General features: G+C 43.4%; 1 protein-coding gene across 1 annotated transcript in view; it reads right to left on the reverse strand.

Moving 5' to 3' along the window:
* Nucleotides 1–26,847, reverse strand: part of DIS3L2 (DIS3 like 3'-5' exoribonuclease 2) — a 186,772-nt gene that overhangs the window by 79,219 nt on the left and 80,706 nt on the right. Inside the window, exon 11 of the mRNA XM_088525501.1 lies at nt 12,923–13,002. Within this exon, the coding sequence (XP_088381627.1) occupies nt 12,923–13,002 (80 nt within the window). The remainder of the gene's footprint in view (nt 1–12,922; nt 13,003–26,847) is intronic.

The following is a 26,847-nucleotide window of genomic DNA, read 5'->3' on the forward strand; positions in this document are numbered from 1 at the left end:
AAAAAAAAAAAAAGAATCAAGATCAAGGATAAAACAGCAAATCATTCTCTAGCACTCAGACACACTTCCCTTTATTTCTACCTCACCTTCAAGCATCATCAATCTCGAGAGAGAAGACAAACACTAGTAGAGTGTAAAGTCAACTTAAAATACAATGCCAAGTATTTTGTATTAACCAATATTTCTCAAACTGTTGGCCACCCCTCAATTAGGGAGATACTGCAGCGTTCCAAGGAGATTGCAGAGCACTCGCTCTAGCCAACAAACAGCCAACTACCCAGCTGCTGCCAGCAATGAGAGGCAGTCGGCTGCTCTCTGACTAGTCCAATTCTAGCTGCAAATAATTACAGCTCTTTCCCATTCCTCTGCCCTCGAGGTACCACATTGCTGCTTTCTTACCTGCAAAGCAGTATTTATACAGGTTTTTCATACTTTACACGCACATTTGTGTGCGTTAGCAGTGCCACAGCATGGAGCCCCATCAAGGCTGAGGTTCCCGTGCCTGGTCCTGTCCAAACAAGGGGGGCAGAGAGTCTCCAGCACGGAGAGCCTCCAGTTGCAAAAGGACAGATAGGGGACCACAGGCAGACAGGGCAGGACACAGCATTAGGAAAACAATACAAAAAGTTGCACAGAGGAAGAAAATGGCACTGAGACTTGAAGAAGCTGCTGGAAGCCGCTGCAGACCGCCACAGATCTTTTAACACATGTCTGCAAATGTCTCCTGTAACCTGTCTCGAGTTCATACAAACACCTCTCTCTCTCTTTGGTTTGTCTATAGAGGCTATGCCAATATATCCAAGTTTCAAATGTTGCAGAACAAGTTCAAGTTTCAAGTGTTGCATCCCCCCCTCTTGGGAGGGAGTGAAAAGAGGGAGAGAAAGGGGGAGAAAAGAGAGACAACGGGGAGAAAAGTTGCGAGAGAAAAGAGGAGAAAAAAAGAGAGGGTGAGAGAAGAAAAAGGAGGGAGAAGAGAAAGGAGGGGGAGGAGAAACAACATGAGAGAGAGGAGGAGAGAGAGGGAAAAAGACAAAAATAAAAGCCAAACCATGGAAAGAGCAAGTTATGCGTCTGCTCTGAAGCCTAAAGACAAAGGTGGGTGGCTTTAATTCTCAGCTGAGGCTACTTTTCCACCCCAGGAAGCCAAGCTATTGTTCAGAAAAATCAGACAGTGTGTTTAATTTTACTTAGTTAAAAATAACAGGGAAAGTGCTTAAATTTTACTTGTGTGCCCTAGGGCCATTTTGCTTTCTCAAAGCACCGTGCAACTGAGCATGAATTCATTTACCGGCTTAACAAGAAGCTGAAGTTCTAAAATTATCACAAGTTGCTCCTTTAGCCAACTGAAACGCCACTAATTACACCATCACCTTTTCTTTAAGCAATTAATAGTTTTTGTGTTTCTCATAAGGCTTCTTCATCAACATAACTTTAAAAGAAGACTCTGGACAAGGGGTCAGAGCTCTGCATTGCCCATGAGCAGGATAGTCCCAGGCCCCATGGCTCTTCCAAGGACGCTATGGTTATTCCAATTCTTGGACTTGCAGACCTGAACAGCAGCAGACTCAGGCTCTCCAGAAAGGAGACTTTCCAACTTTAGCAGATGTTGCAACAACTAGAAAAGGGGAAGAACTCTTTGCACACACAAATAAGGAGCCCCTCTAAATGGTGAAGATCCGTAAAATCCTATGTACTTCCAGACACTGTTGATAGCCTGGTCTACAAAAAATGTGCCCACGCAAGCCCCTCTACTAAAGGTCTGCACAAGAAATGCACCACAGAAAGAGCTCCCTTTGCTCACCAGGCCCGGGGGGACACTGAGACCGTGAGGAGCAGCCTGGCCAAGGCCTCAAGATATTTGAGCCCTTCTCTGACCTCGGCTTAGTCATTTTGTTCTGGGGCTGGAGCCCCTGGAGCCTCGGCCAACATTGGCCTCCAGCTCCTCAGCCTGCACATTCCCACGCAGAGGGAAAGGGAGCAGCCACACACGGAGCCGTCAACCGGCCACTCCAGGAGCGTGAATCACCCTAAAAACAGCAAAAGGGCTGGGCTGGGCCTGGGCTTTTGGGTCGCTTTTTAGAACACTCTTTTTTTTTTTTTTAATGGCTTCCTTTTTATCTCTTAGCATTTCGCCTGTACAGATCACATTAGATTCGTTTCTTCAAGAACTGGGCTGTGGGAACACACGGGCAATGGAAGCAGAGCTTTTTCTCATTTAATTGCACAAAACCAGGAGTTGCAAGATAGACCAAATCCTTAAGTCAACAGAATGACATTGCCCTCTGTTGCGAGCTGAGAAACAGCATGAGAGAACAAGGGGGGGGGGAGAAAAAAACATCTTCCAAGGTTAAGTTCTCCCAAACTGAACTTCTTGGCACTTCCTTCACTTCTGGAAGCACCCGAGACCTCACCCACACAAACAGCAATGGCACAAAGTGATGCTCTCAGAGCTCTTGGGAGAACAAGGAAATACTCGGAGCATTTCACAAAAATAAACCATTACAGGTTTTCTGTTTGGCTCTTTAAGTTAGAAGGTCAATGAGGGATATGAGTAAAATCTAGAATAACTCCTGTCTGCTTTGTACTTTTAGGGCACTATTTTACTTGGAGAGGTCTCATAACTACTCTGAACGTTGGTTGTTTCATCTTTACTGAATATTATGGAAATGACTAAGATCTTACAAACCAGTTTAGGATTGGCTTCAGGTAGGTAAAATAGAAATCACCTGTTCATTAAATGCTCTTAGCAATGAAGGACAAGCCAAGACGAAAAGCAGAAATATGGCCTAGGAAAGAAATTGTTTTTAAGTGGAACATTTTCCAGAGCTTTCCATAAGCTATCAGTAATTCTTTAAATAGTTTCAGAATTAAGAGGAGACTTTATCTATTACTAAGTTAAATGCTGGGAGCAGGTCTTCCATATGAATTGTGTATGTTTTTTGTCCACAGCAGCTAATAAATTAAGCACACAGTTCACTAAAACCACTTGTTAATACAGTTTAAAAGTTACCTTTTGTCCTGCAAAACAAAGCCAGCACATCTCCATAGCAGGAGTTCTCCTGGCGCTTTACACATAGCCCATTACAGGTCCCTGAATCTTATACACAAAACAGCCAAATCACTTAAGTCCAGTTTCAAACACTTTGGCTAAGGTTAGTATTTAAAGTCGCTGTGAGGAATGCACTTCTCCCGAGCTCTGAGAAGGCTCTTGGTCAGAATGAGGTTTTCGTGGGCTCTCAGGAGAGCAGGAGGGTCAACCCTATGGCAGGAACACTGGCTAGATCCATCATTGGTGGCAGTGGTCCCTGAGCTTCCAGCTATTTTTCCCTGTGTCTGCACAAGTGCCTGGCAAACTTCATAGGGTGCCAAAACAGCAGGTTCCACAGAGATGGGTTATGAACTGTATTGATTTCTTCACAAGATCCAAGTGCAATGAATAAAATGAAGAGGAGATAAGAACGCCAAATATATCTAATTTATCCACCCATTTCCTTGATATATGGTCATCTTGTGGAGAACATCTAAATAACTATTTGCAACTTAGTCCCAACATGAACCTTTGCTACTTTGACTCCTTCCCAAACACTTGGCAGATGATCTTCAGCCCTTCACAAGACAAGTTATCAAGCAGGTCACAGAGGTGATTAGGGTGCTTCTATGAACTCACATTCCCATCCCAGCACGCAATCCTTAATGGTAGATAGAAGTGACCAAAGGAGACCGAGATTAGCTCTCTTTAATGCTCTATCAAGAGTGAGGCTCCCAGCCAATGTGATGAAGGTTAAGCAGGCAATTTCAGGCATCCACGTCACGAATTGTTTGCATTATCCTGTTCAAGAGGATAACTCTATCAGGAAACCAGAGGTCTTTGAGTTTAAAGAGATGGGAAGTGGCACCCAGCAGCTTTCAACATGAATTACAGTAATTTTGGGTGTAGGATGTCATCCTGTTCCTGAAATGAAGGTTTGGACTGGGGAGGAACCAGCCTCTTATGCTAAGTCAGTCTCTTTTGTCATATCTCTGCCAAACACAGTCAACCTGGGCCAAAAGTGAATGCTCCCGGGCATTCAAAGAGACCTTGGAAATTAGTACTAGGCCAAACACACTGCACTGAACAGCCCTGACATTTCAACTTCAAGAACAGAAGGCAGCTGCTGAGATTTTACTTTTAGCTATCCAACTTTTTATTTATTTTTGGAAACATTTCCAAAATATTTCTATCTGCACCTGGTTTCACACTTTCTGCATACCTTCATAATAGTTAGCAATTGCATACTGTAGTGATTTATGCTGTAAGAAGACATTCTCCCTGTTCAGTTAGGTTCTTAAACTCCTTAATCGCAACTAAAATCAAAACAAGAGCCCAATTTATGAGGGATCCTGTCAATTTAGAACCCAGTTTATGAGGGATTCTGTCATTTTAGAAAGCTGATAATAAAACACAATGCTTCAGCAGTAACATCTTGGATGCCTGCATGCAACAGAACACATGACTGAAGTTAACTGTGTGGAAATTTGTACTTAGCCATTTGTATCTTCTTTAAAGTTCATCGTCTTCACATATCTTCTGATTCTTATCTGCGTAATTTACTGAAAAATCCTGTTTTCTCTGGCTCTATCTGGTTATCATCTATTATTTGTGGTTCTTCTCTGGGGACCCTCCTTCTCCCTGAGGTCCTCTGCAGTGAACAAAAATCCTATAGGGAGGACCAGTGCTACTAGGTCTGTTTGGACAGGAATTTCTGGACCTTCTTCCCACTACCCATTTCCTTATTGGCAATTCTATATTTTCATTTTCTTCAGTATACAATTAGACACTATTGTTTGCAAGCCCATATCCATGAATACTTTGTGGAATTGTCCCAGGTCCTGAATTTATGAATCACAATGATCCAAAAATGCTTTAGCCTGGAGCATCTCTCTTCGTTGCAGGAAAATAAATGCACTTTTAGAATGATCCTACTGGCACCTGCATGTCTATTTGCATTTACTACAGCCATGGTCATTAGATCAGCCCTTCACAGACAGCTTAGTATTCACACTGTTTTAAATTCACTACTTTTCCCTATTGCCTTCTTTGCATCTTGTCTTCATTTCATAGCTGTTTTCAAATGTAAAGGTTTTAGAAGGATGAGATCTTTACCAAGTATCTATACACAGCCCAAATTTATGTTACAATAGAGATCATCATCAACAACTAAGAAAATATCCATCTTTCCAATCTTTTAATAAATAGCTTTAAAATATATGCAAGAAATGGTTAAACCAATTGTGTTCTAGCAACCAAGGTTTCGACCAAATCCAGACTCTTTTTTATCTGTTCCCAATATTCTTTACCACTTACTTTAATGACATGTCTGGTGCTTAAGCTCAGTCTATTCTCCTTTCAACTACCATTAGTTTGGAGCAGTGTGTTCTATCTTTCATTCAAGCTGAGGGGAACCCTATGCCATTGAGTTGTATCATTGATTTCAAGAGAAATGCTTAGTTGAAGCACGATGATGCAAATCCAGCCCTCTGATTCCATTCAACCGTGTCCTTGGGAATTGGAAGTGATGCATTGCCAGAGACAACGCTGGCACTTCAAAGCAAGAGGCAAGACGTAACTGTACCTGGTGCAATTCCTCCAGCACTACATGGGAACACACCACACACAGCACTGATCTGGATTTGGCACAGCCCTGAGTGTATTTGCGTATTTCAGAGAATCTGCAACCACAAACTCTTGATGGAAAGAAATGTACCTGCTTCTAATCACCGCAATATGGCTTTTTCCTTCCTAGGGATACAACACAGATCCTGAACAAAAACACAGTACACTAATCATCAGGTAACAGGAGAGCTGAGCTAATTATTTCTGATACCATAGGAAAATCTGACCAAATATAATGCACAATTGTGCTTCTTGTATGCTGTCTTTACTTATCCCATATTTGACTCTAGCAATACATCTCAAGTAAATTGTATTTATGGTCATTTTATATTTATGTATTGATGTGGCATTTCTCTCATTTTCTCCCTAAACTGTCTGGTATGTGTTGATCTTAAACACTTACCTTACAAAGAAGGAAGCACAGTAATTTCATAATGCAACTTTTGCTCCAACACTAGTCCATTTTTCAGTGTTTATCTTAAGCCACTCAATCCAACAAAACTCAAATGCCAAATTCCTCCTATACTCTGTGCTTCAAGAACCAAATGGATTTGCTGAAAGTGCCCATATCAGTATGCTAAAGCAGATAAAGCTTTACTCTGCAGTCCAGAAGGAGCTAGAAGGAGAAAGATGAATGGAAAAGGAAATATTTGTGCTAAAAAGCAAAACACAAGTGCATAGAATTTTTGTAAAGTGAAAACAACTTATTTCAGAATGAAGGCAGAAGAAGCAGAAGGGCAGATGGCAGAGAACATCGTAAGGCCATTGGGGCTCTACAAACCTACTCCAGCCATAAATCTTCAGAGTCACTCACAAGGTGCTGTCTACTAAGGTGTCCATGAGGACTAAGCAAAGCAGCCGTAGTGTCAGCAGACTTGCAGTAGACAAGGGATAATTTGACCATTTGACAAAATGATGGCTGGTTTCACCAAGTATGAGAGATGCAAATCCTCTTCAGCTCTGTTTTGGAAAACCGCAGCTCATTGTAGATTTGTTTAGAAACAATTTTCATGATGCTTAGAGAAATACAATGAGATTTTTACACTATTTCCATAGGGTATATTTAAATTCACCACCAAGGTAATTTGAAGGTAAGAGTAAACTGGGGGCGGCACATTGTAAAAATTGATTTGATCTGGTCATTCAAGGTATCTATATATGGGATCCTGCTCCAAAATACAAACAGCTGATGTCACAGAGGGAAAAACCTAAGACAAACAGCATGTGCAATTCATTTTATTCTACAGTATCACATTTATTTCAAGAGATTTAAGTTACTTGATTTACGGAATAGTATAGGGATATAGAAGTGGTAAAACGGCAGTGATAGCCATCCTAGTCACCAGTCAGCACACAAAAAAATGTACAGAAACACTGCCTGTACAGTCCATAATACTGCTTTGAAATCACCATCAAGATGGATCTTCTGGACCATCATCATCTGGACCCAGGTAAAACAACCCCTCAGAAACACATCACAGTGATTTTGATAATTCCTTTCCTGTCACAGACTGAGATTACATTAGATGGACTATCTGCCTTTAAATTTCTCAAACTTGATCTCTGTGCCTACTAGTAAGTAGCTTTCAAGCACAACTGTATAGACTGTTTGCATTAGTGGAAATATACCAAGCAACACTTGCAAATAATTCCCAGAAGTTTGGCAAATGTATGAAATTTGCCTGGCTTTGTTTGGACATGCAGGTCACATGCTCATATACAATGAAAAAAAAAAAATCAATCTTTAAAACTTTACATTCCAGAAGGAAAATATTTGAGCTTGAAAAATCTGAGGTTTGTTCCCCAAATATTCTGCAACACTTGTAGAAATTGAAAAATGCTGTTACTTGCTTCTAGCTGCAGGAACTTGCTAGAATCTGTGCAGAAAGCATTGCAAAGGAGTATCGACTCAAATGAACTTGTTTAAAACCTCAAAGCTACCCTGAAACAACTCTACAAATGCTGTAGAAATGAGCTGCAGCCCAGATCCACCTTCTACTCCGAGATTATGCCGAGTCATCTAAATGGAAAACCGTTTGTTCGTATTTCTAAAGTTGTTACATAAAGAACCCTATTTTTTTTCTTTATTGAGGCTGATCTTTTTAAACACATACATAGATGTAAACAGCAAACTTAGCTCCATAATGCTATCATTAAACAACAACGAGGAGCATGACACTTAATCAAAAGCAGACTGCAATACAAAGTGCTCTTAAAACCAGACTGGCTCATTTAAGACATACATCCCTGAAAAGTTTCCAACTGCTACAGTATCTTACTGTGAGCTCCATTAAAAATACAGCTATTCCCACAATCGTCCCATGTTTCCTTTCCTAGTGACACTCTGCTACTGGGCAGCTCTCTCAGGAAAAATTTGTGGACTACTTGTGCAAAAACATTCCCTTCCATCGTTCAGGGAGCACGCAGCGTAAGCAAACCCTCCATCCAGTGGTCGAAACCAGAAAATGTTACATTGCCAAGTTTTAAAATGAAGCTAAGGTGGGAGAACAGTCTCCTTTCTCTCTGCTTCTTGCACAAGATCCTTCGAAGTCAAATAACCTGCCAGTCATGAGTAACTTAGCAACAAATGCTCGAGGACAAATGCAATTTTGCTTAAAATTCTTATGAAATGCATTCATTCAGCTCTCTGATAGCAGGAGTTTTGGCAATGTATGGTTCCTTTTTTCTTGTAGTTCTTAGAGGTGCTACAAATTTTCTAAGATAGACATTTTCTGAAAAGGGTACTTGCTTTTGCTGTTGATTTCTGGAGATCTCCTGACATCATGAGGATGCCAGATATGTGGTTAGTTCATGCTTTTTCTTAAAAAAAAAAAGTGTTTTACATATGGGCAAAAAAGATGGAAAAAATAATAATTTCTTGTAACTGGGTTTACGTTTGGAATAAAATCTGTGTTAACTCTTAGTACAACTTTGCCCTCATGAGATGCAGACTTGCCAGCCCTGGATGAGCTCTTAACCTCTAAAACAATTCTTTGTCAAAATAACTGCAGCTAGTACAGCAACTTTAAAGGCAGAAATCCTCAGGGTACCTCTAGAATATATCAAGTGGTTCTAGTAAGCACAAGATTGAGGTGCTCTCCTTAAGGGAGAAGACTTGAAAGCAAAAGTTGCTTTGAAAGTAAGCAAACACAAAAAAGTGAGCCCAAAGGAGTTTCAGCATTGGTTTTGAATAATTCTAGATGTATAATTTTCTGAAAATGCAGCAGTCAAAAGTGCAATTGTTTAAAAAAAAAAAAAAAAGTTCACACATATTGATGACATTATGTACTGGCTTTTCTCAGTTACATTTGGTGGACTGATACTAGGAGCAGCCCATGTAGTCTTACACTAGCCCATGGACCACAGACCAAAATGAGACTATAACCTTCTTGTGGGCCAGAAAGTAACAGATCCACATTGAGTGGACAAGAACACATTAAAAAAAAAAAACATTCTAGGAAATTGTGCTCCAAGATTTAGATGTCTCCTGCCAGCTGCAAAGGACAGGACTGAAATCCCCAGTGATGGGATTCAGAGAGATTCCTCATCCTTAGACACAGACCAGTGCCTTCCAGGAACAGGCAGATGATGATGAACTAGCTCCAAATGCCAATTTCCCCACAAGAATGCAAAATAAGGACTGTGGGGAAGAGCACAAGCACCAGTTAACACATGTGCATACGCCTTGATTATTTTCTTCTGCTAGAAACAGATTATTAGATGCTCATGCCCTGGGGCTGAAGATACCTTGTAGATGAAGCTCTGGTGGTGTATTACATCTTGGATGACAAACTCTGCAGCTACGTCTCTGAGGTGACACCTCAGAAGGGTGAACAGAACATAACAAGTACTGCCAACTGCCCGCGAAAGAAATACCCTTAACATGAGGCTTACAGCACAACATCTAGACCAGCAAATGCTCCTGAATGAAGTTTGTGCCAGTGAAATAGCAGCGCATCGGGAGGAGAATAGAGTCCTTCATCAGTATGGCTCTTACATTGCCCTTATTACTCATCTTTCTACTAAAGGATCCTGCAAGCACTTCCTTGAAGGACATCAGTGGCTCTAATTATGGAGACGCATGTGATTCCACTTACCAGGCTGGACATCTTTGTTTCAGATTTATTCACTGTTTAAACAAATGTTACAGTGCAGATACAACAGCGAGATTTCCTTCCTCTTCGCCTTTGGAAACCCTCCCTGAATGGGCCAAACAGGGGACACGTCTCCTTGAAGAATGCAGAGGGGTTTCCTGCAGCACCTCTCCTGCATTTTATGCTAGTTGCTTCCACTTGACTCCTCTGCTCCCTCCCTAATTGTTCCTAATCACATCAAAGACCATCAAGATCCATTTTCCTGTCTGTACTTCCTTCTGAGCCACAAGGTCTTCTCAAAACAACCAACAATGAAGAGATTTCAAAACAAAAGAACGCAGATTTCCATGATAGTTCTTTCTACTGTCACTTAAGACCAGGTCTCCTGGGACATCCCCCTGCAAAGAAAACCTTTTTAGATGATCTGATTTTCCTTGGTCTAAGGTAGCAGCAGCGCTGGGATGAGGCACGGGCACTGCTCTCATGGCAGATCTCACACCACACGGAGAGGCAGAGGGCATGATGCCCACGACAGGCCAAGATTAGATCTCTCGAAGGCGGCTCTGGCTCAGACCGTCTTGTGTGAAAAGTCCCGGCTGGAACAACAAGCCTCTTGGAGAACACACGGCTCCAGCCAAGAGGCAGAGCTCCAAGCAGACTTGCACTTAATGATTCATAGAAACTGATACGTGGGGGAGAACAAAGGCCTTAGGGCTGGGACAGCCACCTACGCGTGCAGTCGCTTGTCTGCTTTCACACTTCCGCCTGGATTTCCTTATTTCAGGCTCATCTGGATGAAAGGGTAATGTGCATAATGGCTCTAAGGAGGACTTCAAACCTTCAAGAGCACTAAATAGACTAAATACACTAGATCTCCCACTCATATATCTTTGATTTACTCTCTGGAAGACATTTATGCACAGGTTCCTGCTCTTCCTGGGTCTCTTCATGTTCCTTCTAAAACACCTATGTTGGCAACAGGTATTTAGGAGACCAGAAAGAAGAAAAAAGTTCCTGTACTTTCTAGGGCAAATCTTCTCAGTGCTAAGGGCTCCTCCCTGCAGTCAGGCTCAGTAATGCCTACACTTGTCTATTTTATCTTTTTATCCCAAATGACTTATTTCTGGCAAGCAGAAGTACATCTGTGTGGAAGCATCCCCTGTCCTCTCAGTACAAGTGGACCAGACAAGCACTGCCTCCTCCTTTGAGATAACAGGATATCCTAGAGGAGAGAATCGTACCAAGTCCTGTGCTAAATACAAATAAACAGAATTCTTGAAAGCATGGCTTTGACATGATCTTTCTACACACTCCTTGGCCTTCACAGATGTTCAGGGAAGGGCAGGAAAAATCCTCATCTGGAGGATACAGGAAGCCAGCACAGGCCTGATGATGAGTCAGAAACAAATGGGTCAAGAAGACCCGGGCGTTTTCTTTCTCCTGCATGCACAGGCTGCTCCCTATGCCCTGCGCCTGTACAGGGAAGACCAAACACTAAGAAGGCAGGGAAGGCTGGCAGGGCACAGAAACAACCCGATGAAATCCACTCAGAGGAGATTTCTTTAAAGACTTCTTCCATTTGTGGTCTCCATTTGCTTGCATGGGAGGCATTTGCTCTAAAGAAGTTCAACCAGGCCAAGTAACAGCCCAGTAACGTCTAGAACCCTCTTGGCTCAATACTGCAAGTAAGGCGAAGCCTTTCTGTGGAATGATCTTGCTTTCCTTTTAGATCACAGCATGAGGCCTAATGGAGCATCTTCTGCAGCTGGGGTCTGAGCAATAGGCAGACTTTAGAGTGCAGCAATATCCCTAGGTGACACATAGGCCATCAGGTCGCAAGCACGAGCAATATTCCTGCACTGGCTTTGTAGGATGTCTCCAGAAAGAAAGAAATCCTGTTCGAACAGACACCTTCCTTAAAACCATTCTCCAAATGCCTTATGGATAAGATAAAAATACAGATATATGTACCAAAAACCCTTTAATGCAGCTTCTAAGCCCCAAGCATATGTGATTAGTGTAGCCTCAGCAGGCAGTTTCAGTACCTTTGTTCTGGGTGACTGTGGGCACACAATGCTGCTATAAATCTACAGATAATTTAGAAAAAGGGGAAAGGGGGAGAACAGAGTTAAGGTTAGGAACTCTTGAGACACTGTGTAAATTTTCTGTGGGATAGAAGCACATTTTTGTTTCTTAGCATTGCCTCAAAACTGCTTCCATACAATTGGAAATAATTTCATTGGCCTGAATTTTTTTCATCTCTGATTTTTTAACAACTTAACAGCTTTATCATACTATACTGTAGTTGTGTCTAAGTGACAAAACAATTTATTAGTGACATTGCACAGAAATTAATCAAAAAAAGAAAAAACAGGAAATCATAGTTTTGATAGTATTATACTGTGATGATTAACAAGAACGGGGAAATCCAGGCACACAAAAAAGTCACTTTTTCTTCTTTATTAGTAGGGGATGTGCTAATCAAGTCATCCAGTATTTCTAAACCAAGTCTGTTACTGGATCTCATCAAATTAAGTGAGCAGAACTTGGATGGCAAAGCAAGCTTACAAGACAGAAGTTTCTGAAGTCAGAATCATCAACATTTGGCTTCTGGAGCTTTGCTTTCTGTTCTGTTACCTTCTAGCATAATCAAAGTGCAAATAAGGCAGAACACAAAACTTGAAAGGCAGTGAGAAGAGTAACACAACTTAGAAAGCACATGCTGCTCATCTGACAACTCCCAGCATCCCATAAACAAAGACCAAGAAGCAGTTCAGCCAATGACCTTCAAAATACTGGGTTCCTTTATCCAGGAATTGCGTAGTCAGGGTCAAAGTTCCACTAAACTTTAGTACGCCAGAGTGGAATATTACCTATTCAGCTGCAGCTCCCATAATGACAGGAGACAGCTGAGATCTGCTCAAATCAAATTACAGCTCTGATTATGCAAAGCGATTTGGGTCTGTATTTCTTGCTACCAAGACATTGTCAGACTGCAGCTTGAAGATATCTGCTCTAAGGTTTCTCAAAACAGGCAATTACAACAACAGGAGAAAAACTAGTTTATCGCTCCACTCGTATTTGGTAAAGAATACCTCATGACAAATTACATACATGAATGTGTCAACTGCTGAATATAAACACTGAGAAATGTTTTGTAAAATCTCTCTCTTACCGTCAGGGAGTTGTTTACAGGACAAAGCATCATCGAGATCTTTGGCAGTTGATGGGTCGATGGTGAAGATACATTCTTTCCTATCCAAAAAAGAAAAGAAAAACCCCAAAGAAATAAAATTTATCTTCTGGTCATTAAGACGACATCAAAACAGAAAGACTATCAGAGACATTGAGACAACAACAGTATTGTTTTCAGAAGATTCAGGCTGTTGAAATATTTTTCCATTTCATCTGAAAGTCTAAATCTAATCTTAAAAAAAATAAAAGCGTCTTGGACAAGTGAAGCTTTTTTGTTTGTTTTTATTTTTGGTAGAACAGTTTACCTATAATAGCATTTATCCCATTACTGATTTTCTTCCACAAAACCTAAACAATTTACACATCAAATAAACTCTAAAGCAGCATGCAGAAAAAAATCTTGATGCCTTCCAGCTAGAGGGAAAAAACATCATTACTAATTGCAAAACTACCTTGGAAACAAATAACCCACACCCCAGTGCATAAGAGCAGATATTGTAGCAGCTGTAACTCCATGAACACAACTAGCATAGAGTAAAGGCTGTGAAATATGACAAAACAAGCTGCATGGTGACTAAATTGGGAGTTTTGGTCTCAGCAAAGACACTCCAAGTGTGCAGTGTTTTACAACAACTGTGCCACATGTTACACAGCAAAGAAAAGCAGGTTCAATAGGAAACAGTAAGAAAATTACACAAAGATCTTCAAATCAACTGAATTTAGCAAATCAAGTTCTTGATGCTTAGGAAAAGCTGAAGCTGAACCGCTTTCATAAAGTAATATAAGAGACACTACCTTGAATACATGGTCCCTGTCCTGGATCACTTATACCCATATGCAATTGTGTACACTGCACAGCAGGGACACCAGGAGCAAATGAAGATGGGTGATTCTGATGCTGCCTCGATCTTGAGAACAGCTCAGCTCTTCCCCAGTTAAAAAAAAATCCCCAAGCACAGCAGGATAAAGCAACCGTGCCATAGAACAGATGTTGCACGGCTCCCTTTCCCCTTTTCTTTTTGCCACAGGAAGGCCCAGCAACTGCGGATACTTAATGAGCACGTATATTATTTTTCTTACACCATAACCATCAATGTACTCCCAGGGTCAGAGAGGTTGGAGGGAAGAAATCACAGTGAACATTTAAAGGAACGAGTGTCCCATGGAATTAGCACATCCCGGGCATTTTGCATGGGCGTTTGCACAGCGAGAGCCAGGGCTCAGTCTCTGCAGGCCCATCGCTCCGGCGCTCGGATGCTTGGGTGGCAGTGCTTGGTGGCAGACAGCTGGCAGCACATTTAGGTAATTCCACCAGGCCCACTAAACAGAGGCTTTCAAAGACATAAAAATCACTAAAGCACTTCACTCCCTTTGGAGACTTTGAAAGTCTTTTAGAATACGTGAGCTTTCCGACGGGATAGCAAAGCCGCCTTAATCCCCGGCACACACGGGGGTGTCTGATCCTTCACTTGCATCCAAACAAATCACAGATTGTAATACTGAAAGATATAAAGTCTTTTCAACACTACCAGCACTTTGATCTGTTGCTGTCTAGCTCTCCAGCACCGGGAACAAACCTAAAGGCTTGAAAAGAAAAAAACACACATAAAAAAGCCCTATTTCTAAGCACATGTGTATAGATACATAGCAGACATAGCATGAGCAGGGTATGCCAGCACATACGTTGGCCAGGGTGCAGGTTCTGCTGCACCAGGTTCCACTAGCACACGCAGGCTAACAGCAACAGCAGCCTGGCACTGTAACCACCCCACAGCCACATCTCGTAAATCTTCCTTTAAGTTACTTAATTTAAAAGAACAGCACTGAACGGAAACGGATGGCTTGCTTTACACTGACAAGTATCCATGAAAAAACTTTTAAGAGCTTCTTCAAAGAAAATGCAAGTTCCTGTGTCAATGGAACAGATAGTTTAGCCCAGATGTTTGGGGCCTGCAGCCACAAGCATCTGCCACCCATCGCGAATCGCAGCTCCGGGCAGGCAGTTTAAAAATTAGCAGGCTGGTTTCAACAAAGTGCATATTTGCAGTCTGCCCTGGAAAGAAGCGAGCATGAATACACGGGTGCCAAGTTCCGAGCACATTTATACAACTGTAGCAGTTAAAGAGCTGCTTTGCTGAGATGGATTTGGCGAGTCGGACCTGCTGTGGAGGTCAATGATGGGCCCCAGCTCAGAGAGCCCAAACGCAGGGGGACGGTGGTGCAGACACCCCATGCAGCCCCTGCAGCGCTCGCTGCAGCTGAGGACACGCTGGTCCTGCTTGGAGCGGCCTCTCGGCCTGCAAGCTGCAGGCACAAACAGGCTCAGATACTTAACGTCACAAGCAAAGGTGTCCGGACAGATACGGATACAATTTAGCATTTCTCACAAGCCTCTATATGCAGCACAGCTGGGATGCATTTTTACCACCAGGCTCAAACTGGCTTCTTTAAAACTGCTAGGGGACTTGAGCTCGTAGCTTGTCACAGGCAGTTAATTCGGGCACAGACTGCAAGGTGAGGTAGGAAAGTCACTGTGCAAGGAACCCAGGGATGATGCTCTCTGACAGGAGGACCCCACGGACAAGCTGCAGAACTGGTGGCCAAGGGAACCAGAAACACTGATCCTCGAGTAGAGCTTGAAATTCCTAGCTGTGAGATCACTGGTGCACAGAAATGCACCCAGTGAGAGTTTCCTGGGCAAATTCTGCTCACTGGTAATCGCACTGGGCGAGCTGGTACGTAAGGCAGCGAGCGCGGCGCCCAGCTCAGATGCTCCTCCAGGGCACGGTCTCAGAGAAGGCGCAGCCTCAACCACCTCCTCCTGCTTTTCCTGCAGTGCTGTCAGTGTCTACTGCTATCTGCAGACTGCCTGAAATCCATGTCTCATCCCAAGGCAGAGCAAAGGGAGCAAAGGCTGGGTGGGCGCAGGGCAGCCTGCCCACTGCTCTGCAAACTGTCCCCGTCCCCCGGCTCCAACACTCCTGTGCAAACCCACAGAGAGGACCCTGGAGGCAGCGGCTAAAAACCATGTGGGTGAAGAAATAACATTGCTCCCTGCTATGTGGTGAATCCTCTCGTGACCGTTCAAATTGCTCTGCTGACCACACTGCCTGTCAGAACAACATCCCTAAGGCTGCGGCACAAAGGATTGCAGAGATATCGGACCACATTTTTGAGTATGACCAAGCCAACCTGCAGTTAAGTTGTATGACTAAACCTCAAAGCAACAGTACTTTTTATGCACCTGCTAACCAAGACGTTGCTTAAGCACAAGCGAATATCATGGCTGCATTCATGCATATTTGCATTGACCACAGATAAATACAAATTGGCAGCTGTCTCTAGCTTCTGGAAGGCTGCCAAGGTGACCCTGTGCATTTTGAAGCTTGATCATCCCTCTCTCTTCCCTCTTCAAAAGCCCCGAAGGAGCCATCTCTCATTGTCATTACACCTAATAAAAATCTGTTTTATTCATTTAAAATCGTCAAAACATACTTTGCAAAAGTAATGAGATGTTCCAACTCCACTCGTTCCAACATACACACAACTTGGTTAGTTAAAGGAAACTGGCTTAGGAGATAAAGACACACATGGAGTGTAAAAGATTTTCCGGTCTTCATATTCCACTTACACTCTGTGGATTTCTATAGATGCATCTTCAGAGATCAACGTGGGCTTTCAAGAAAACCATCATCCAAAACTTGTTTGATGCAAGTTCACAGAGGGAGACTGCTCTGGCATGGAGCTCCTGTTGATGGAAGAATAAAATCTCTCCTCTCCTGCTGCCAGAGGCTTTTGGGCACTCGAGCTGAGAGCTGCCTATGAGCTAGAGGCACAACTCGCACCGAGCACGGTGGACCTGCAGGAAAAGGATGGCAAAGGACCTGCCCCGCGCACTGCACGGAGCCTGCCATGCCCAGCCGGGATGTGGGAGCCCTGACATAGAGCGACGGCCACCACCGCGTCCCCGCCAGGCTGGGCACGGCCTAGAGACACGGCCCGCGCTCCCTCCACTGCCATCCTTCAAACCAACCACCTGGGAAAAGCCTCACGGAACAGACGGCTCCATTTATTAGACAGTAACGACAGCATGCACACATACAGGACGGTATATCAATCCTAATTTAAGGAAAGCTAATTAAGTGCGGCTTTTTTTGCACAGCTTAAGGAAGCTTAATGAAAGCGGACAAGCATATCTACAGAGCAGTTAGTCTTTTTACCTTTAACAGGACATAAAGCAAATGGCTAGTGCAGCACTAAAAGTAAGAGCAGTCAGTCAATGTGCTGGAATTACCATCATGGTAATTAAAAAGCTCACAGATCACAGGACTGCACAAGTAGTTGCTTTTTTTCTGTGCAAATATGTACGTCTGAACTGGTGCTTGCAAGAATCAGAAGAAAAAATACTGTACAGTTGGTGTCACGAGGTTTAGCACAATGTATCAATTCTATTAGCTTTTTGCCAGCTAAACTATTCAGAATTCAACAGCTCAGTTGGAGCTTAGCCATGAAACATCAACGTCTACGACCCAAGGAGATTACAAGTCCCACCGGCCGGGGCTCCTTCTTCATTCAAGTGGAAGGCTGCTTGGACGAGGATGAAGCACCGCGTTTGTGAGCCCGGGCTCAGGCTGCCTCCGAGGCGAGGTGCCTGCCGGCCGCTCCTGGGCCGATCTGGGTGTTCCCGGGGGATTTTCCGTAGAGCAGCTCGACGCCGCTGGTGGAGCAGTGACAGCCGGCACCCAGAGGATGAAGCGGCCACGCAAGCCCAACACAACCGCGCGGCTTTGCCGGCCAGCGGCACGCGGGTGATTCCAGCTGTCAGTGGAGGTGCTGAGCTCAAATTGTCACCACCAAAACAACCATCAATTCAGAGAACTGCACGTACCCATGAGAGCATCAGAGACCCCTCAAGGCAGGCTATGTGTGCCCACAGGCTCCCCGTGTGCTGGGCATCGCCACCCTTCCTGCCCTTGGCCAAAGCAGCCACTGACACAAGTCACTCCATGTCCCAGATCTACCACCTACCCAGGCAGGACTCAGCCGGGTGGGGGTCACAGGCAGCACCGACACTGCCGAGCGTCCGGGCTCTTGAGAGCTGGTGCCTGACAGCCACGAGGAAGGGGCTGAGCAAGGAGCCCCCAAAACCCAACGGGAGACCCCAGCAGAGCAGCTTCGGTGGAACATTAATGTGCCAGAACACAGCCCTTCGTCACCTTCCTGCCCTGGCCTTCTCCCCAGGGCAGCCTTCAGACCAAGGCAGTCTCCTGCAACACTCACTGGCCACTCATGAAAACAAGTGTATCCAAAACAACTATAAACCGGAGCAGGGAATTCCCCAGAGCCACGGCCTCTGGGGAATGGAAATTTCCATGCTCTCCATGCATGGAAAGCACGGTTGAAACCTGCTGCCTGGGGGTCCCCACCTTCGCACAGGGAACATGGGCAGATGCACGCACAGCTCGGGGCTGCCCACACGTAGCCACCCTGTCCTGCCCCACGCTTGGGGCTTCCAGGCCCTCCAGCCCTTGGGTGGCTCCTGAGGCACCGAAGTCGAACCCTCTGCAGCAGCATTTCGCATTCAGACTGCTGCAGAACAGCAGATGGAGGGGAGAAGGTACCGACCATTTTGTTTATCAAGGTTTAGGCACTGCAAGTCTTCTCTAAGATATTTACGGCAAGAGTGACCGCATGTCTAGACGCTTGCGATGCATTTACATTCTGGTAGGGATTGTCCAGATTGTCCTGTTCTCTCCACTTTGTGAGTACACACAATAGCCTGGTGGGAGCGAGGCTCAGCACCCCGGCTTGCCCTTATTAACTTCAGCTCAGAGCTGGCATTTTAAAATGAAGCAGCAAAGGCACTTTTAGAAACTTTAAGCTTTTCAGGTCATTTCTAAGACCCTGCTGAGCTCCATCTTGGAAAAGTTAAACAGACATCATTTCTCAGGGCTGGAAGCAGTTGTTTTAATTTGGAAATAGGCATCCTAGAGCTGTCAACTCACTGCAGTGAAAGCTACAAACATTTTTTCACACAACAGTCCAATTGTTATGGCAACCACAAAAATCACCCTCATGCCTCCATCACAAGCAAACCCGGCTCGAGGCCGGTGCCTGCACAGGTTTGTGATAAAGTGTCAGTCAACATGAGACCAACTGCACCCATGTCCATCACGCAGGGGGTATGAAGTGCTCTTTCACTGGAAGAAGTTGCAGAGAACAACCCATGCCTGAACATTTTGGAGACTTTAACCTCCCACTCCTGAAGACATCTATGACGTGCAATGTCTACTACATTTGTCACACTTGATGTTGGCAGGTTTTAGTTAAAACCCTAACTTCCAGGACAGATTCTTAAAAGGGATGTGGTAAAAAAAAAAAAAAAAAAAAAAAAAAAAAGAGCTGCATGGAACAGAAGTACCCTGACATATTCCGATGGCACCCAATGCCCTGTAGCATATCAACCAAAACACGTGACCTATCACAAAACTTTATCCTTCCACATGGTGCATAAGTTTCAAAATGAACTAAAATTATAAAATAACTGGAAGCAAAGAAACTGCCCTCGCCAGACTATTTGTATAAGCCCCAGAAAGACTTAGCACTGCGCACAACATATAAAAGCTCAACTTTAACTCAAGTCAATACCGATCTTTTTAATACCCCTGCATTTATGTTTTAGCTAATGTCCTGTTCTGGTTCAGAAAGCAGACTTTGGTCCAAAAGAACAGTCAACAGTGACTCCTGATATATTATTACACATCTACAGTACAAAACATTTGCATTTCCAAGGAGTGCTCGCTGGACAGCGGAACCAGAATCAATTATTCCTGCTATATATTTATGGTCTCAAAGTAAGGAAGAAGTAGAAAAAAGACCACTGCAGCCTTGTAAGAAAACTAAGTTATTTGAAAAGCCAACATATATAAAAGAGATCAGAGAGCCTGAGAGACCAAGTACCACCAATATTTCCTACCAATGCTGTAATTGTGCCACAAATATAATGAGGTCTCTGCACCACCGCTATCCCACGCAAGAAGGTGGAGTGTAATTGAAAATGCACTTGCATTATATAAACTACTTTAATCATAGATGCACAGAGCTAGAAATGGAAGAGACATTAGGTCATCCAACCCCCATAGGTCAGAGCTGGGCTACTCCTGACAATACGCCTGCAAGGACTTTCTCCAGGATCATATGAAGTGTCTTTAGGGAGGGAGTTTCCAATGCAGCCTTTAGTAGTGTAAAGATACAGTCTATTTTGGGATGGACAAGAAAGGTTAGCTGTGTTTTATATTTTCTTGTCCTCATAACACCCACTTTTATCCTTCTACCACCCTAAATGATTCTCGCTTCTTCACTTTGGTCTGCATATTTTAACTATTAACTACTACATCTTTCACAAACTTTTAGTTTCAACGTTGGCAAACATACATTGAACAGTTAATCCTTCCCTGTAAATCAATCTCTCATCTCCCAGAATAGTTTGTTAGTCTTTTCTGGACTGCCCCCTTCCTATGCATGCTGTGATGTCTGAAGCCCAACTCTGCCTCAGCCAGAACATTTCCATCCATGCCATCTACGTTATGGCTCAGTTTTCTTTTCTCGTTAGAGTGACGATGCAGCAATAACCAAGGAACAACAACCATCACCCTAAATCTTCAGGGAACATGGACAGGTCAGGCCTACTTTAGACCTCTGAAGAAACTTTACAACAAAGATGCTGAGAAAGGGAATTTATTCTTTGTCTTTACATGGTTTGGATGACAACAGTGTCCTCTCCTGTAACACAAGGAACCATGACACTGGGATAAGGCCCTAATGCAAACACTAGATTTGGTTATAGGTGTAAAGAGGGCTCCCAGCATTCCAAACAGAATGGGACCATAAGGAAAAGGATGTTCCTCGTAACAACGAGCCTGTCCTAAAGAGATTATCCCTGAAATGCCATGATGGGAATGTGTGGCCTCACAACCTGAAGGGCTTGTGCGGTTCTTCAGCTACAGCACCAGAAAAATAGCGGGGTGGACAGACACTTGTGTCCCTACCCTGTACCTACCCACACGATAAACAGCCTGCAGAGAGACAACAGCTCCTGCTCCAGTGTCAGCAGAAGTAGTTGGTAACTCTGGAGGACTCTAGATATGTGAAAATGAGAGGACAGGACACCTTCTGCCCATCACACCCAGATAAAGCTATTGTAACACCATAGAATCAAGTAAGAAATGAACATATTTTCCAACAGATCTAAGAATTTATCCTAATCTCTTCCTATTCTATAATAGTCTCCACAAAATAGGGAGCTGGAAAGAATAAAATTGTATATATAAAAACTTAGTTGCAAAGTTATCCCTGGTTTCTTCAGCAGAACAAGTTCTTAACTAAGCAAGCTGAGTTTTGATGGCCTCCAATATCAGAACACAATAATGATAATCAACTGATTCAGTTTAAAGCTGTGCTTCCAAAGACCACATGTGCATTCAAAAAAAACAGTGAAGTTGTCCGTGTGTCCAAGCGCATCAGCCACTCGTACCAGCATCATTCTGCACAAAACAGTGCCACTACAATTGCTGTTTTCTTCGATGTAGTGTAGTACGAAATGTTATGAAAACAGAGAGGTGGTTTTGAAAAAGCCAGCTGAACATGGGAAACAAGGAACTGAATCATATCAGCCTGACAGGAGCACCATCTTGTTCTGAGTTTCACTGAACAGCTGAGTATTGAACTGAATCTAACAGCTGAGTATTGAACTAATGCTACATCTTCTCACTGATGGAGAAAGGGCACTGTTCCCCAGACTGCCGGGATAGCAGAACCACCCGGAGCAGGTACAGCCACCACCACCATCTCCTCGAGGCAACCCAGTCAGGAAGGGACTAGATCTGACACCACGATACACTGCTGAGTCATCTCTTGTGCATGTTATATCTCCCCATGGAGACCACTAAATTAGTCACAGACCAGTTCGGTGCCCAGGGAGAGGGGAGAGATCATAATCTGGCCCTGTTTGTGTGTCTACTCCATGCCAAGATGACATTCAGGTCTGTAGCAATGCTGCTTATACATTCACTAAACAAGCTATTTCTCAGTTCCCATCAGAAAGCAGAGCATTTTTACATATCCTATTATAGCTGAGTAAGTCTTGCTCTACTTAACACTAGCTTTTTGTAGTGGAAAATCTCCAGGAAACAAGCTGTTTGATGATATTTTATCTGACTTGCGCTCATTTCAAACTAAAATCTTCCACCTGCCGAGAACAGACATCTGTTTTAGAGGCTGCTGACTGCTTCCCCTCCAACCCCCTCAACTCAAGGCTGCCATTTTTATCATCACCTCTGATTTTATGAACCAATAATCTCCTTGAGCAACAAGAGCAAAGAGCATGTTGCTAAATCTTTGCTACAAGCACTGCTAATCCCTGTTACTAGCTGCACCATTCGTCAAGAAGGACATAAATAGTGGGCAGGACCACAGCGCAGGAACTGTCCTGTTGCCAGTGATTTCCAATTACAAACAGTACTAAGAACAAAGCTTCCCCTCCCCAGCTGGACAGAAACACCTACCTCCACTCTTCCAACCTTACCAACCAAAGGCAAGATGCTACATTTCTCAAAGGGCAACCAAAGTTACAGTTTAGCCTTCAATAGCTTTGATATCTTTCAGTGTGTGGTAGCCCTTCAAAGCAGCACGGCGTCAATTCAGGTCATAAGCTAGAACATCAAGATACAAACGTTAGCTGAAGGCTTCGCTGTGCTCTTTGCCTGCAGTATCCAAGTTCATCAGCTCTGCCCTCCGGGGAAGCAAGCGTGCATCAACTGTTCCCTCACAAGGCTCTGGATCCTCGCGGTCCCCTCACTCGGATGCTCTTCGGCCTTTTAGCAACCAGGAGCGATACTCATGCTCCTCATGAGAGGAATGGTGGAAGAGCAGGCTGAGGGAGGTGATCCTTCCCCTCTGCTCAGCACTCCTGACACTTCTGGAGTGCTGGGCCCATGTTCAGGGCTCTCCAGTACAAGACACACACAGACATAAGAAGTCCCTTAAGTTGATTAAGGGATTGGAGCATCCGACATGCATGCACACCGACATGCAGAGGCTATGAAGGCTGGAATGCTCAGCCTGGAGAAGGCTCAGGAGGGATCTTATCAATCTGTATTTATACACACAGATGGAAGTTGTAGAAAAAAATAAAAATAAATAATTGAGAGCAACCCTCGCCAGTAGTATCCAGTGATGGGACAAGAGTCAATGAGCACAAACTGAAATACAGGAAAATCCATGTAAGCGTAAGAAAAAATAATCTTTTCATGTAAGGGTAAATGAACACTGGAACGTCACCTGGAGAAGTAGAGGACTCTCCATGCTTAGGGATATTCAAAACTCAACTGAAGCTGCTCTAATTTTTGAGCAGAGGGGTTGGATTAGATGATGCACAGAGGTCCCTTCCATCCTCAACCATTCCATGAGTCTCATGAGTTCTGAGTTCCTGGGTTAAAGTCAGTTTCTGCTCTTCAGACAATATCCATCTTGCAGATATTTCGGTTTCTTGCCACAGCACCCTTTCTCTGCTCAGTATTTTTAGCTCATTGTTTTGTTTTTTTGCCAGCTGAGAAACTGCAGTTTGTAATTTTACCTTCAGCTTCATATTTCTTCTTAAAAGTGAATACAATGTCCTGTTTATAATAATAAAATCACTAGTTGGCAGGATGACATCAAATGGAAAAAGAGAAAGCAACTGGAAAATTTAGAGCAAGCAATTTTGAGTGCCAAGTTTCACATTTGTAATAGTCCAGCGGAGGTCAACAGGCTCACTTATTATTAGGCAAATGGTAAAGAAATAGATATTCTCAAGTTCTTCCATGTTAGACTGTATAAACCATCCCTACTTGAACAGGCTGTAGTGCTATCCAAAAGGGTGATGTTATACATTTTCCACAGTAACACCAACAATAGGGCACACGGAAAAGGCAGAACTGCTTTGCAAAGAACGGCCTTTTTTCTCTCTCCAATATTTAGGTTTTTGTTTCCCACTATGATCGGACTTTCCTGGCTTTAGTTTCTTGTCCCAGTTAAGCAGTAAAGGAAACAAAAAGATATGAATGAAATTAGAAACATTTGGAACAAGTCTTAGAAATAGCTTTTGGGTTTCTTAGATTCCTGGCTACACCTCTTCGAATGGCTTCCTCCTCCAATCCCCCTCTCTGCTGCACCCACCTCCAAAATTTGCATTTCCTCCATCGCCCTGACCCTCTTCTAAGGTTCACTAGCCACATTTTGTCCCGCCTCACTGAAACACCAAGGGCAAAGCAAACAAGGAAATGAAAATTGCATGTTGAAACTCTGGAGAAGACTGGAAAATGGCTGAAACTCTGTTCCCATCAACGCTTTGTTTCTGACACTAATGCTGTAATGCTCCTCCAAAACCAGCAAGACAAACACTGCTCTCCTCAACCTACCTTCTCATTTTAATGAAGAAACACCAATTCCAGTTAACCTGAATAATACAATAAGAATTCTGGTCCTATCTGTATCATCATATTTAAAGTGAAGAAGGGAAGTTTCCTCAGCTTCACAATTCTAATATTTTATGAAACTTCCTTCTCTAATTTAAATTACAACAATCCCAGTACTTGCCTTGTGCTTTTCCTTAAAGGTCTTCAGTGCTTTTTACAAACAACTAGGCTAGAAGGGCACAGGAAATACACAGCTAATTTTCCAGACAGATAAACCAAGGTAGCTAAAGCAGATGTCCAAAGTAACTCTCTGCTCTGGTGCATAGTTTTAAATCAGCTAGAAGACTTCAAAGCTATCCACAAGGTTTGGATCTTTTCTGCCTTAAGAAATATTAAAATATTATGTAAACGCTCTTTGAGAGCCATTACTGGAGAAATGAAGGAAAGAAATGTCTTGGAAGCAATTCTGCACAGGCTATGTAGGTGAGATCACAGTTGCTATCCAAACACAGCAGGCATGGCAAGAACACGCTTCCTGCAAAACTGAAAGACTTGCAGAAAGACCAAGGAACATATTTACAAGATGGCATGAACAAAACAGTATTCCCTCATCTTCCCAGCCTCAGCAGACCAGCGAAACACATTGTCTCCTTTTTGTCTAAAACTATGTCCACAAATCCCTCTATTATAGAGAGACTAACTCTAGCAGATCACAGAAGTTATCTTTTAAGAAGGAAAGGGTCATTGCACATGGTGAGAAGAAACAAGAGAAGGTTATCTCTGAAGGAGGAAACACCAGAAAACCTAACATTTTGCTCAGGTTTCAGTTCCAAAGGCTTGCCAGTAACTCATGACCCAACAGAACTCCCAGTGCTGCTACACACCTGGAAAGGCTTTAGTATAGACAAGAGTATTTTAAGCCAAACTAATTTATGTTTACTCTAGTCAGGCAAGTAACATGCAAACTGTATCAGGATGAGCTATTTTGGAGTGTTAATGGGAAATTCAAAGCCTTTATTTCACTGTCACTTATTTTATATTGTACTCTCACAAGCATTTACTGTGCACTGCAGTAATCCCAACAGCCTGACAGGTCACCACGTACTAAGTGCAGGAAAGATGGGCACTTGCAGAGGCAGGTGCCACCGAGCACTGGTCAAGGAGGGCTCAACTCCTGTGTATGCCCAGACATCTCCCATCGGATGCCACCCCATGCCAGGGCACACACGCTATTTGTAGCACCCTGGCAGACCGCAAGGTACTGATTGCCAACGTGAAAGGCAGCATTTAATACAAAGGTGAGGTCAAGTCACCTTGTGACTGCACAGTCATCAGGAACAGTGTCAAGGTCTGACGGGTGAGACCAGAGGAGAAGGCAGCCAGGTGTCCAAGTGCGGGACTCTGCTCAGCAATGACTCATGCTACTTTTACTAAGGAAACTCATCTTTTTTCTAGGCAGACAAACCTCTCGCTGTGAGGAAACAACTAAGATTTGCTTGTAATTTGTTTTTCATAGCCAGAGAAGTCTCATGTTATCTTCATATGTGTTTCGACCACAGACTAGTCATCAGTGCGGCACTTGACATTAAAAGGATTAGGAAAATAAGCTCAAATAATTGTCTTGAAAACCTTGACTGTTAAATGTTTATATTTGAGAGGATCAAAAGGAAATCTACTTTGTAGCATGCACTATGGTCAGGAAGGGGCAGAAAAGGATTTAAATGACTTAACTGCAAAACTGTTATCACCTTGATAAGTCCCAGTGCAGTAATTCAGCAATAAAAAGAAGAAATGTATTTAAAGTTTGCTTCCAAAAATGATTGTCTAACTGGAAACAAGTCAAGCTCTTTATTTGCTTGAAAGAACTTGGGTCGAAGAAACAGAGAATGCTACTGAAATGTAGTCAAAAAAGTACAAATAAGCACTTTCCAGTGACTTCTGAACTGGAGACTTAAAATGAATATGTATTTTTTTTCCCTTTTAAGCTACTACAAGGCTACAGTCTGGATCTGATACCCGAGGGCTACCACTCACTGCTCAGACAGAAGTGCGACTCTTTCCGGAGTCGCTCCCCTGTACAGCAACTGCAGCCCTGTTAAGGGAAGCAGTTAGAAGGTTACAGGCTGCAGTGCAGAATTAGGCCCAAAGTAACCAACTGACATCCAGACAGGGACAAAAACAGCTGCAGTTTACCCACATCCACCCAATTTGTTAACACTGTGTGAATAACACAGCGAAACGAAGAGGGGCTCACCACATACACATGCAAGTGCTAGTACCACTGCAAACAGGGGAAATCTGTCTTGGGGAATCAAACTGTTTTACCTCAGCAATACACAAAGAAGCATCATTACACTGAACTGTTGAATCCGTCCCCCACAACACAGTGAGATCTGCCAACGGAGACAGGATGCTCTAACCTAAGCAAGCGTGGGAGTGGAACACACCGGAG

The sequence above is a fragment of the Tinamus guttatus genome, unplaced genomic scaffold, assembly GCF_059628265.1.
Source record: "Tinamus guttatus ecotype Peru unplaced genomic scaffold, ASM5962826v1 Tinamus_guttatus_pri_ptg000227l, whole genome shotgun sequence".
Lineage (NCBI taxonomy): Eukaryota > Metazoa > Chordata > Aves > Tinamiformes > Tinamidae > Tinamus > Tinamus guttatus.